We start from the raw sequence: 14,372 nt of genomic DNA on the forward strand, positions 1-14,372 counted from the left end.
GCGGAACAGCAGTCTTGGAAGATGCTGGCGGAGGAGCAGAAACCTAGGAGGATGCCGGCGGCAGAGCAGGAACCTGGAGGCCGATGGGACTCACGACGAAGCCCTGGAGGTCAGCCTGGAGAACAATAGGACTCGCTACTAAGCCCTGGACGCAGGCCGCGAGACCGACAGGACTCGCCACGAAGCCCTGGAGGTCAGCCCGGAGACCAACGGGACTCACTATGAAGCCCTGGAGGTCAGCCCGGAGACCAACGGGACTTGCCACGAAGCCCTGGAAGCAGGCCGCGAGACCGACAGGACTCGCTACGAAGCCCTGGAGGTCAGCCCGGAGACCAACGGGACTCACTATGAAGCCCTGGTGGCAGGCCGTAAGACCGACAGGACTCGCTACGAAGCCCTGGAGGTCAGCCTGGAGACCAACGGGACTCGCCACGAAGCCCTGGAAGCAGGCCGGGAGACCAACATCGCCATGAAGCCCTGGAGGCAGGCCAGGAGACCAACAAGACTCGCCACGAAGTCCTTTAGGCAGGCCGTAAGACCGACAGGACTCGCTACGAAGCCCTGGAGGTCAGCCCGGAGACCAACGGGGCTCGCTACAAAGCCCTGGATTTCAGCCCAGAGACCAACAAGACTCACTATGAAGCCCTGGAGGTCAGCCTGGAGACCAACAGAACTCGCCACGAAGCCCTGGAAGCAGGCCGGGAGACCAACATCGCCACGAAGCCCTGGAAGCAGGCCGGGAGACCAACATCGCCACGAAGCCCTGGAAGCAGGCCGGGAGACCAACAGGACTCGCCATGAAGCCCTGGAGGTCAGAGCCCGGAGACCAACAAGACTCACTATGAAGCCCTGGAGGTCAGCCTGGAGACCAACGGGACTCGCTACAAAGCCCTGGATTTCAGCCCAGAGACCAACAGGACTCGCCATGAAGCCCTGGAGGTCAGAGCCCGGAGACCAACAAGACTCACTATGAAGCCCTGGAGGTCAGCCCGGAGACCAACGGGACTCGCTACAAAGCCCTGGATTTCAGCCCAGAGACCAACAAGACTCACTATGAAGCCCTGGAGGTCAGCCTGGAGACCAACAGAACTCGCCACGAAGCCCTGGAAGCAGGCCGGGAGACCAACATCGCCACGAAGCCCTGGAAGCAGGCCGGGAGACCAACATCGCCACGAAGCCCTGGAAGCAGGCCGGGAGACCAACAGGACTCGCCATGAAGCCCTGGAGGTCAGAGCCCGGAGACCAACAAGACTCACTATGAAGCCCTGGAGGTCAGCCTGGAGACCAACGGGGCTTGCCACAAAGTCCTGGAGGCAGGCTGCGAGACCGACAGGACTCGTTACGAAGCCCTGGAGGTCAGCCCAGAGACCAACGGGACTCACTACTAATCCCTGGAGGTCAGCCCGGAGACCAACGGGACTTGCTACAAAGCCCTGGGGGGAGGCCAGGAGTCTGACAGGACTCGATACGAAGCCCTGGCCCCAAGCTCTTCATCCGACGCCTAACTAAAATAAAAACAAAACTAGAGTTTATAATATAACTCTATGACCCTGGCGACAAAGGAATCGTCTGGTGACGAAGGAGACCTGAGTTTGATGGCCTCAAGTTCCCATGGCACTGCAGTCCTGTGGGCCTCAAACTCTCCTGCCAACATCTTTCAAGCATTAAGCTCTTCCGCCATCAGCCCCCATGTGTCCCTGACACCGCAATCCTGTTGTCCTCAAGCTTTTCTGACACCAATAATCAAGCAGGAAGCTTGAAGCCCTCATGACTCTTCTTTATTTAAAAGTTCAATCTTTCAAACCAATACCTGATAGTGTCAATACACATTTTCAGAAGTTTATTGGAGAAGCCTCCGATCACACGACTCAATATAGACGGCTGCTCCTGTGGCTGGTCTGAATCTGACTGAACCTGAATGTCTTCGTGGATTTCTTCTTCAGATCCCTGCTGGCTCAGCTGTTCCATTCTGTTCCTCAGGCTGTGGTTCAGCTGTTCCACTTCGAGCTCCAGGTCAATGGTCATATTCTCCAAGGCAGCGCTTTTCTGCTCCAGGGCAGCGTGTTCCTGCTCCAAGGCGATGATTATATTCTCCAACGCGATGCTTTTCTGCTCCAGAGCGGTGGTTTTCTGCTTCAGGGCAGTGTTTACCTTCTCCAAGAAGGAGCTTTTCTGTTCATGGGAGATTTTTTCCTTCTCGAAGAAGTTGCTTTCCTCCTCCAAGATGGAGTTTATCTGTTTCAAAGTGCAGTTTTCCTGCTTCAGGGTAAATTTTTCCGTTGCCATGGCAGTGTTTTTCTGCCCCAGGGTGGTGTTGTCCTCCTCCAGGGTGGTGATTTTTTGCTCCAGAGCAGTCTTTTCTGTCACCAGGGCGGTGATTGTTTGCTCCAGAGCAGTCTTTTCTGTCACCAGGGTGGTGATTGTTTGCTCCAGAGCAGTCTTTTCTGTCACCAGGGTGGTGTTTTCCTGCTTCAGGTTATTCTTTTCCTTTTCCAGGGCAGTGTTTTTCAGATGCAAGGCAGCAATCTTTTGCTCCAAGGCAGTGGTATTCGGCTCCCGAGCAGTCTTTTCCATCTCCAAGGCAGTGTTTTTCTGCTCCAGAGCTGTCATTTTCTTCTCCAGGACGGTCTTTTCCTGCTTCAGGGTATTTTTCTCCTTTTCTAAGGTCGTCTTTTCCTTCTCCAGCGCAGTGTTTTTCAGATCCAAGTCGGTGGTTTTCTGCTCCAGTGTGTTGATATCTTCCTTTAAAGTTTTGATTAGGTCGAACAGTTTTTTTAATTCCTCATCCTTCTCCCGAAGCTGCTTGTCTTTTTCATGTGTAGCTTGTTCTGTCTTTATAGCTCGGATCTTTAGCTCCTCGTTTGTTTTTATCAGAGAATGTCTCTCAATGGACATCAAGTTGACCTCTTTCAAGATGCCTTGGAGCTTCTGAGTCTCTCTAACTAAGGTCTGTTGGTCGGAATCGGAAGACGACGCTTTGCTGCTCTGATTCATTGTTGATCTTTTTTGTCAAAAGTTGCTCCAAAAGTCCAAAAGTTGCTCAATGGTTTTCTTTATTTGTTTGTTAGGATTTGCCTTTTTAAAAGCTTTCGTTGTCAATTTCTTGTTAAAAGAACAATCCTTCTACGTGCTCTGGCTCTCTCGCTCTCTCTTCTGTAGTGGTTATGACCGTAGAATTCAAGAGTGCAGCTTTGTGATGCATTCTAGCTCAAAGTGTGCATCACTCTTTGTGACATCATTTTGCGTGATGTCACAAACTGATGTCACTACCTCAGCAGAACCACTAGAAAACTGCTGAAGTTTGAATAAAAACAAACTTTATGGCTTAATGCAGCTCGGCTTAGCTGATGGCTATTGGAGACAGTTCAGCTGGTAATATGTCACCAAGGCCGAAATACGCGCTTGGGAGACAATGGACTGGCACAGCAGGGTGCGAGGACCAACGGTCAAAAGGAAACATTGTGCCCGAAAACAGAAAATGGGGAAACGGGCGGGCCTGTTGACCCAGCTGATGCCTAGGAAGCCACCAGTTCCGACTCTCTTTCTGACCAATGTCCGCTCACTGGATAAGAAAGTGGATTTGCTTATTCTTTTATTATGTCTATGGCTCAACCTCTCTCTAGCTAAGCAAGGTTGGTGGAATCAAATAATGTTCTCACTCTTTGGTTACCTAGCAACTCACTCATTCTTTGGTTACCTAGCAACGGCCTGTTGAGTCACTTACGCAGCAGCAGTTTCTGGTTTCACCTCCATCCCTCATAATTGTGTAGAAATAAAAAAAAAAAGAACAAACACATGTGGGAGAAGAAAACTCCTCTTCGTAGGAAGCGATGGGGCTTCTGTCCGGGTAAATTAAGTCTCTGCAGTCTCCTCAAACCTAAGTCCTTTAATAAAAAGTACATATCATCTATCCTGCTCCATTTTAGAGCCTCACCTTCCTGTCTCTCTCCAGTATAGAGGTGCACTCCACAGAGAGCTGTCAGGCTTTGCCATCCATTATGTCTATGGCTCGCTGTGGATGGCTAAGCGCTGTCAGCCTGCAAAACAAAGTGAGACTCAGGTTCAGCAGGACCCCAGTCAACATCTTTCTTTTACGCCACTTAAGTGTATCACTTCTCAACGGAGAGAATATGCCTGTTTGGCTTTTTTTTATTTCTTATTTCTCTTGCTAAGAACTACTTAACACACCTTGGAGACAGTTCATGGCCACTGTTAATTAAACTGTGGAATGTCTCTAAATGTTGCTTCAGCGCGCTTCGGGTTCAGTTCATTTTCTCATTCTCCTTAATGAGTAAATAACTGTTGGATTGAGTATGTTGTATTAATTTTTGTTGGGGTGATCTTTAAGGTATGCTAGCTTTTGCTATGTCAAAAATACAGCTCTGGAAAAAAATTAAGAGACCTCTGAAAAATTACCAGTTCTCTGATTTTACTCTTTATAGGTATATGTTTGAGTAAAATTAATATTTTTATTTTATTTTATGAGCTACTGACATGTAGCTCATAAAATAAAATAGCTCACGATTACATAAACCCAAAATTCCAAGCAAAAATTTAGCATTTATTTGCAGAAATCGAGAATTGGTCAGAATCACAAAAAAGATTCAGTCCTTTCAGACCTCAAATAATGCAAAGAAAACAAGATAATTTAGAAACAGTACTAATGTTTTAACTCAGGAAAAATTCAGAAATCAAAAATATTTGGTGCAATAACCAATGGGATTCAGTGCAGTTGTCTCCTAAGTTTTTCCAGAGCTGAAAACAGATGGATAGATGCATATATTTCCTTCTACTTCGCAGTTGCACACCAGTTTGTGTTGGTCTATTGCATAAAATTCCAATAAAATACACTAAGGTTTGTGGTTGTAATAATGCTTAGAGATCAAGGTTTCAAACACTCTTATCTGGTATGTTGTTGTGAATGATTGCACAGCCAAAGTAAAACATATTTCCACAGAAAATCTCTTCAGGTTTTTTATGATGTGAGTGCCATATGTGGGGGCGGGGGGGGATGTTTGTATGCGGGAATGAATGTATGATTAATCCCTAAAATGCCTTGGGAATGCACCTCCTTGGTCCTGATTCAGCTCTAGATCAAAGGACTTGAAAAGAAAAAAAAAAAAAACATTGCAATTTTCTCAGTTGCAGTATTGCCCTTGATATGATTAATCAGTTAATAAATGAGATGAGTGCATATTTTTCTGTTGCTCATATATCTTTGATGTTGAATCATTGAAAGTTATTGTAATTATTTTTGTTTTGGGAGAAATCGTAAGCTTATGTTTACATAAGAACTTGGGGAAAAAAACATTGCTGAATTTTGGGTTTTTATGATCTGTAGCCTATAAAAAATATTGTACTTCTACACAATAATTAATATCTTTGAGGTCTACTAGTTTTTATTCTCATTTCTCATTCTTTCTCATCCGACTTTCCCTCGGCTGAATATTTTGGTCTTCTTTGTATGCAGCATTCCATCTATAAAGGGAACTCTGTAATCGTCAGTATTTGCCCCAAGGAATTGAACTGGCAGAAAAAAGAAAAAAAGTAAATATTCATCCAGACCCATGCAGTGAGTTTAAGAAATTCTGTCCAGAAGATGATTGGTTTTAGTGAGTCGCACACATTTATTTAACTTTAAGGATTTACTCAGCAGGATGTTTTAAATGGATCAGCCAGATAGTGATCTTTAATGATCTCCAGCAAATCCAGTTTATTTAAATAATGACATGGTAATAGAAACAAATGCTTTCAAAGAGTTCTCAGTGATTTGATGTCTTCGAATTAATGAACCAAATTACACCAAGAATTAAGTCAAAAACCAGATGTTTTCCTCTGTCTAATTTCTATCCTGGCTGTATTTCTGTTTTACTTTGAACTTTCTCACACTTACATTAACTCGTATTGACACTATTGCCCCTTCAGTTTTTATTTTCTGAGTTATTGATTGGATATAGGAAGACATCCAAACAATAAACGCATATAACTTTTTCTCCACTACATTGTTTTGGGTCATTACAGGATATAAAAGCTATTGCTGTAGCTTCCAAGTTTATGACAAAACATAATAATCTGTGTAGCTGTCATAAATTTTGTATACAATACTCCTGTTGGTCTTTCAAATAACTAGCATGTCATTTCCAGCCTTTGTATTGGTGCTCTTTGTTTTGCAATGAATTGTCAGATTAAGCAAAGTCACATCTGCAAAGTGTCAACAAAGGGCTTCTATATGCAGTTCTGAAAACTCAAAGCCTACAGGGTGGAGGATATTATGTCTTTTTGAGATTTTTTTTTGTTTAACACTACAAACACATGTGAAAATCTGCCTTGGGTTAATATCAGATTATTGTTGTAAATAATATCACTATATTCAGTTTTCGCTGTTCATTTGCTCAGTTTTCTTTTTCCCTTCAGTTGTGTCATGATTGATCTCTTAAGTTTTGCATCTAGAGTGTTGAGCAAACAGCTGGTGCCTTCAAAGTTTCAACTTTTGATTAGATTCATGAACTTGAAGACCTCAGGCTGTAAGACTTCTTCTAATCTGCAGATATTGCTTTTCATGAGCTGTTCAGATCTCCAAGCAAATGCCAAAAAGTTACTTACAAGTCTACCTGGACGGTTCCTGTATATTGATCTTTCTTGTCTGAGTATGGATACAGTGTGCTCATACATGCATAGACCTCATAGATTGTGCTCCATTGCAAACATTAGCAGCGTCACATAAAACAAACTTGTGCGTGTAATTGCCCTCTTAATGGAACGGGATCATATCGATTTATAAAACTAAGTGGAAGTCTCATTTCAGATTGGTCTAAATGGAGTTTTAACGACTCCTTTCATCTAAGGTGTTGTTGCGTCTAACTCAGTTGTAATGATCAGAAACATTTAATGCAACATAAATTGAGCCTATGAGATTTAAAACAAAACAAAGATGAGGTCTGGAGGAATTTTGGTTGTCTTCCCATCGGCAAGGTCTCAAAGCTATAAAGTAGACGACAGACCTCTGAGCCTGATGCAGCAGGCCTTTTCAGAAAACTCAAACCTCTTATCGTTAAGTTGATCTACTGTGTTGTGACAGACGCTGAATTTTTAATTGGAGTTAAAACTGAAGATCACAGTCATCTTTGATGATACTCTTACCTGTTATTGTGATCAAATGTGATTATTCACTGCTTTTATTTGTGATGTGATGACAGGTCATTTCTTCCACAAGCGTGGACAGTAAAGAGCATTCCCAAAAAAGACAAATCACTTATCACCACTTTGTCTTTAATGGTCTGAAAAGATTCCAGTCAGATGTGATACAGAAAAGCGGGCTACTGGCACTTGAAGCTGCCAGCTTGTCTGTCACTTGTCCAACATTCTTGGCTGAGCGAAAAGTGATAGACAGGCAGCTGCTTATGAGTTGCTTTTTTTTTCTCCTTTAAAAAAAGTTTAAGTTCAACTCTTTTCTCTTAGAATTTGACCAATATATTTAGTGCAATTATTTTTTGATTACAGCTCACCATTTTGAACATATTTTACTTGTATTTCTTTGCAGCAATATTACCCATGTTTAATATGTTTACCCTAAAATGTTTTTAAATAGTTAGGTAAGCAATACTTAACCATTCCTTTACTACAACATGTGCATGTGTCACGGAAAAAAAAAAAAACATTAGTCTGACTTTGAGGAAGATGAATGGATGACAATTAGCCTAAATGTGCTATGACATTTGCTGTTTACAGCTTCTTATTCATGTTATGTAATTTCCTCACCATTGTCTACTGCAGTTGTTAATAAACTGACTACAGCTGGACACAACCCTTAAATTCTCGGTCCAACAGACTTTTTCTTGTGACAATTTTTGTGCAAATTTTATTTATTCATCAATATTACGGTCCATACAAATATAAATTACCGTACATGACATATCAATAGATTAACCAAATTAACCAATATAGAACATGCAATTTAACAACTACTCTGTTTAAAATTTAAGTAAAATTAACTATGTATGTTTAACAACCTCTTAAGTAACTTTTTATAGTGGAGCCTTTGTGGCTCTTGCAAGTGCTGCACGTGCCATCATTAAACCAAGGTTATTTTTTTACTGCATGTCCATTCTGAGACAGATAAAAAAAAACTCACAAGAGCCAATATATGTTCATCTTTCCATCAAAGGGGCATGCTGACGTTGTCATGTGTGCATATTGTGCATTTATACTTGTCAAAGGAGGCTTGTGTTTGCTGCTGAAAGTGCTGCAGCCTGGCTCCGGTCACAGATCAGAGTAGATACAGACTGACAGCGCCTGAGGTTTTTGGGCCGGCGCCTCTGCTTTGATGTGTCATTGTTACAGGCTGAACATGATGAGCCTTGTCTTCCTCCACCTCATTTCAAACCGCTCTCCTTGATCGCAAATCCCCGTGCCGGGAATGGATGGAAGAAGGGGGAAATGGTAAAGCTATTGCTGCGAAAACAAGGGTGTTGAAAGAAGAGCCTGTCATGATATTGTTTTTTTTCAGAATGCATAATCAATTCAGTGATCTGAGATTACTGACAACTTTATCATTAATGTAAATGAAGCTCTAAAAGTGACCATTTAGCAAATGATAATAATGTGTAGGATCCCTGGGATTTTTAAAATTCCTGTCTTGGAAATCTTGTCTTTAATAAAATGTAATCTCACCCACCAGATTACACGCAGACTTGTCAGCCCATACAGATTTATTCATTTACTCTGACATTTAAAACATCCTCACACACTTGCCTCATTGCCCTCGCAAGGCCCCCACACCCATCCATCACCTGTCAGAATACGGTGAGCAGAAAATGTTGATGGATGGTTGGATGTTTCGACAGAGTACATGAAGACGATGCTTATGTATCCCATGTTGCTTGAGAGGTTTTCTGGTTATGCATCTCGTGGTACCTCTAACCCAAAGGTTAATTGTCAGAGTCAGACTGCATGAAGTACAGTATGTTGCTATGCTGTATCACAGCTTGAAATGTGTCATTTAAACTAACACATCTCACACCCACACTGAGAAAACAAACTTACTAAAATAATGTGGATTACTCTTTTATAAGTTATTCAAACACTTAATGTGAGTATCCATGAATTTAGAAAAAGCCAACAGGTAAAAATTTACAAAGAACACCACACTGACATGAGTTATCATCACCTAAATACTGACCTTACGAAACAGGTAATTGAGAATGCATTGTGTTAAGATTAGAACACAGCCACAGTAAAGCTACATTTGACCCTTTGAAAAGTCTAGTTTTCTCAAAACAAATTTCTTGTGTTCTTCCTGTTTTTGAATCTGCTGCCTTCGGCTTAGCTATCTATTGTTTAGATTCCAACATAGTAGGGGGGGGTGTCACAAAAATTGGGGCGCACTAGTGTTCTTTACAGAAGGAACTGACAGACCATTTGGGACTGGTTAGGCTTACAAAGGTTTCAAAGTGTCAGGTGTGAGAGAAGATTTATATTTCCCTTTTTTGAGTGTACTGCAATTTATATGTAGTTGATTGGTTTATTAACACTGACTCATATGGAACACTACAACATTTCTAGCCTGAGCTTATTGTGATGTCAGTCTGATTATTTTTAGAGCTCATGATAACAGCTTTCACTTAGTGTGACAGATATAGTCACATGGTGATAGCAACTGGATAGCTCTTTGCAAAATAGACTTCATTGAGACAAGAATTATCATGACATTTTGATATTGCAAGATCTCATGACTTTCCTCCCCACTGACGTAGGAGCGGCTCTGAGCAGGATTAAATCCCACAAGGCTGCGGGTCCTGATGGCATACCTGGACGTGTCCTCAGAACGTGCTCTGGGGAGCTGGCAGGAGTGCTGACGGACATCTTCAACCTGTCCCTGGCCCCCGCTGTGGTACCGACCTGCTTCAAGTCTACCTCCATCGTCCCAATCCCCAAGAATCCCAACCCAACCAGACTCAATGACTACCGCCCGGTAGCCCTTACCCCCATCATTACCAAGTGCTTGGAGCGGCTGGTCCTAGCACACCTCAGATCCTGTCTCCCCCCCACACTAGACCCCCACCAATTTGCATACAGGCAGAACAGGAGCACAGAGGACGCAGTCTCTATAGCGCTGCACTCTGTCCTTTCTCACCTGGACAGAAAGAACACTTACGCCAGACTGCTGTTCTTAGATTTTAGTTCAGCATTCAACACTGTCATCCCATCACAACTCATTACCAAACTCACAGACCTCGGCATCAGTCCACTCATGTGTAACTGGTTGCTCGACTTCCTGACCAGTCGACCTCAACATGTCCGGCTGGACAACCACTTCTCATCCACCATCATCATAAACACCGGAGTGCCACAAGGCTGTGTGATGAGTCCCTTCCTCTACTCCCTCTTCACCTACGACTGCAGACCTGTCCACGGCTCTAACGCCATCATCAAGTTCGCAGACGACACCACGGTGATCGGCCTCATCAGAGATAATGACGAGGCCGCTTACAGGGAGGAGGTAGACCGTCTGGCTGAGTGGTGCGACAAAAACAACCTGCAGCTGAACACCGAGAAGACCAAGGAGCTTATCGTGGACTTCAGGAGGAACGCTGACCCACATCCACCCATCCACATTAAGGGGACAGTGGTGGAGCACGTGGACACCTTTAAGTTCCTGGGAGTCCACATCTCCGAGGACCTGACTTGGACAACCAGCTGCTCCAAACTCATTAAGAAGGCGCATCAGCGCCTCTTCTTCATGAGGACCCTGAGGAAGAACCACCTGTCCTCAGAGATCCTCACGAACCTCTACCGCTGCACCATTGAGAGCATCCTCACCAACTGTATTACAGCTTGGTATGGGAACTGCTCTGTCTCTGACCGGCAGGCGCTGCAGAGGGTGGTGAAAACTGCCCAGTATATCGCCGGGGCACCGCTCCCTGCCATCAATGACATCTACAGGAAGCGTTGTTTGAAAAGGGCCGGGAAAATCACAAAGGACTCCACTCACCCAGCACACACACTCTTTTCCCTCCTGCCCTCTGGGAGGCGTTACAGAAGCCTACGGACCAGAACCACCGGGCACAGGAACAGCTTCTTTCCCACAGCTGTCACGCTTTTGAACGCCTCCTGACATAAAACATAAACTATAAGGACTGTACTCCCCTATCCTCTCATACAACAATAACACATGGACTATCCTCACACACACACACACATCACGGGCTGTTTTTTTCACACACACATACAACCTGTAAATTTTATCTGCCATTATTTATCTATAATCCATTCCCTAACATTCTTATATATTCTGTATAATCTGTGCATATAGCTCCCATATTTCTATTTATACACAATATCTATATCTCTTGCTATAACCCCTTATAGTCCATACATACATAGTCTTGTACATCTGTAAATAAATGTTATATCTCGTAGAGCACTTCTGAATAGATGCAAACTACATCTCATTGCTTCTACTTGTGACAGTGCAATGACAATTAAGTTGAATTCTATTCTATTCTATTCATGCTACACAATCAAGGATCTTGCATTTAGTGCTTGGTGTTACAGTATTAAGAAATTTTTTACAGTGGGTTTATAAATGTTATCCGGAGGTGTTAAAATTTATAAAGACATAGCACATGCAGAATGAAAGTAGATTATTAGCAGTTGACAATGTTGTTTCTAATGGATGCACAGTCGAAATTTCACAAAGTTTATTTTGTTTTAAAGCACAGCATTAACTTCAAATTGCGGTACACAAAGACCCCAAAACAAACATTTTTTTGTTCCTGAGGTGTGGCATTTGTCCTGGACTGCTGAGGTGTGAAGGTCATTTTGACAGAGTTCCTCCCACTGTGTGTGGAAACACAGTACTGTCCGGTGCTGCCCACATCATCTCCCTGCAGGTGCCAGCCACTGATCAGCGTGCCCCCTCCCATTACAAGGCCACAACCACACGCTGCTCAGCTCTGCCCTTTTCCTACCTTACACAGACACCTCCTCTGATGGCACCGCCATATGTTTTGCTGCTGACTGTCATGCATGCAGGGCAAAGGTGGGATATACCCAGCGGTATCACTCTGTTGGAATGCTCCATCCCATCAGGGAATCAGACATGCTGTGCTACACATCCTGGTGCTCACATGATGCATACATCAACAGTAGGTTCTGTTTATGATGTGGAAGTGTAGCTCCACATTGGGTGTATTCTGTTTGGCTTTCAGGAATGGAGCCTTTTACCTATTCAGTGAGTATTTAGAATTTGGCTGCTTTATTCATTCAATATTGACATTCTTTTGCCCTCATAAACTGCTGAGACTAGCTCAACCGTTTTGTTTTTCTTCTTCGCCACGGCTGTTAATCGGAATTAAGCTACTTCAGATAATTGCCAATGGTACTTTGTTGAATAAAGATACAGGGAGTAATGTTTCCTGTTGAATTAACTCCCTGTGGTGCTTTAGACCCCTGCTTCCTGTTCTGGGAGAGGGAACTGGAGATAAACATGATGACCTGTAAAGGCACTTGCCATTGTTTTACAAATTGTCACTCCCACAGACAAACATCAGTTTATGCTTCATTTTTTTATATATATAGTGAGGATGAACCCACTTGATAGTAGATGTTTACTTCATAAACACAACATGTTTCCTCCCTATATTTTATTCTACTTTATGACAATCAGTTCATCACATTTTAGCAAAGCATTTGCCTGAGCCTGATTTATGTTTAAAACTGTTCTCACTAAAGTTAGTTATACAATAATGTCAATATATATTAGTAATTATTTTCTTAGTATTCTCTGTTAACTTCCACAACACTAAAAAAGCAAAAAAAAAAAAAACATTGAAGAAACATTTTGTGCCTTGCAAAGCTGCTTATATACCATGAAATGTTTATTTTGTGATATTATGACTAAAGACTTTTAGGTTTTTATTTGTATTTTTTGTGATCAACACAAAACAATAGCTCTAGAAAAGTTGAAGGAAAAAATGCATAGCTCTCAATACGTAGAACCTAAAAAACTATGTCAGACATTGCATTCAACCCCCCGAGACAATTATTTGTAACATTTAGCATTTCAGTAATAGAATAAATGACACAGAGGTATGTTAATTTTGTTGTTTCCTGGTTGCACTGGATTTTATTTCAGTGGTACTAGAATAAAGGGGTCTGAATACATATGCATATCACACCTTTAAGATATTTATTTTGAGAAACAATGTGGCAAACCACATTTATTCTTTTTTCCATGTTTCAACATGTATAACTCTGTGTTGGTGAAACACATAAATGGCAGTAAAATACATTTAAGGTCGTTGAAACCTAAAAGTGTTTCCAACATGAATTCTTCTGCAAATTACCATGTAGTGGGAGAAGTTATACATTTTTACAAAGTAACAAGAAATTAAATTACTTCTCAAAAGCTGAGACAACACAATGACCTCAAAGTAATGTCAGCAAGGGAACAATATACTGTAGACCCACTCCTCACTCAAGGGCCTTTTACCAAAATACCACCCCATGCATTTAAATAGGAATATTATTATAATGACAGTTTGTCATTTCATAGTGGGTGTATGTGTTAACTTCTGTCACTATGATTTTTCTGAAGAAGGTTGGTATTCGGGCCATAAAACATGGCTACATGCTGACATGCTTAAGAGTTCTGGTGGAGAGACGAACCTTAACGCTTGATTGTGGCTCAATCTTTATGTTAATGCCAGAAAATGTATTACCAACCAGTTTTTTCCTCGGGTGCTTCAGCTCTGACAGAAATTTATGTCAGTCTAAGTGGGCTTACGGAGTAGGAGTGATGATTCATTTATTCTTCTGCTAGTTTGTTCTCTTCAGCTCAAATGCAGGCGATCATTAGAATGAGTGAGGCAGAATCTCAAAGAAGAATCCTGAGGAGTTTGTGTTTGAGGAGTGTGTCAGAAGAGCGTGGCATAAGTCGAGGCGAACACAGTCACGTAGCTCTTTTTGGGGACCGTTGCCTCTGAAGTCATCGTTTGATACCACAATATATAAGAGGAAAGTGCTCTGACATTTTTCTCAAATAATTGTCAAGAAAAATCCAGCCTGTTATGTATTCATATTTATAATCTACCAGTGTCTGTAAGAAACTTTTGAAGTACAAAATCAAAACCTAGGAAAGCCTTGGGTGTTAGATGTAAATGAGAAGGGTAAACCTAGAGTGAAACAGTAGAACATTAGTTTTAAACTTTTTAGAGATAACTGATAGTTGGCTTCATGAAATCTGTTGTCTATAATTGCAGGGTTTGATGGATTATAGTTTGAAGTCTTAAATTTAATGCTCTCTGGAAAAGAATGGAATGAAAATGTATCAGTACTATGCGCTTCATATAAGCGTACACCCCCTTTCACAA

The 14,372-nt window shown here is 42.2% G+C and overlaps 2 protein-coding genes across 6 annotated transcripts in view; one reads left to right on the plus strand and one right to left on the minus strand.

Moving 5' to 3' along the window:
* Window positions 1-14,372, plus strand: part of sash1a (SAM and SH3 domain containing 1a) — a 173,750-nt gene that overhangs the window by 65,204 nt on the left and 94,174 nt on the right. The window lies entirely within an intron of this gene.
* LOC114158359 (golgin subfamily A member 1-like) lies at window positions 1,451-3,774 on the minus strand. The gene has a single exon (XM_028039750.1). It carries the CDS (start codon window positions 2,992-2,994, stop codon window positions 1,783-1,785), a length of 1,212 nt encoding a protein of 403 aa, XP_027895551.1. The 5' UTR covers window positions 2,995-3,774; the 3' UTR covers window positions 1,451-1,782.

This window comes from Xiphophorus couchianus, chromosome 15, assembly GCF_001444195.1.
Source record: "Xiphophorus couchianus chromosome 15, X_couchianus-1.0, whole genome shotgun sequence".
Lineage (NCBI taxonomy): Eukaryota > Metazoa > Chordata > Actinopteri > Cyprinodontiformes > Poeciliidae > Xiphophorus > Xiphophorus couchianus.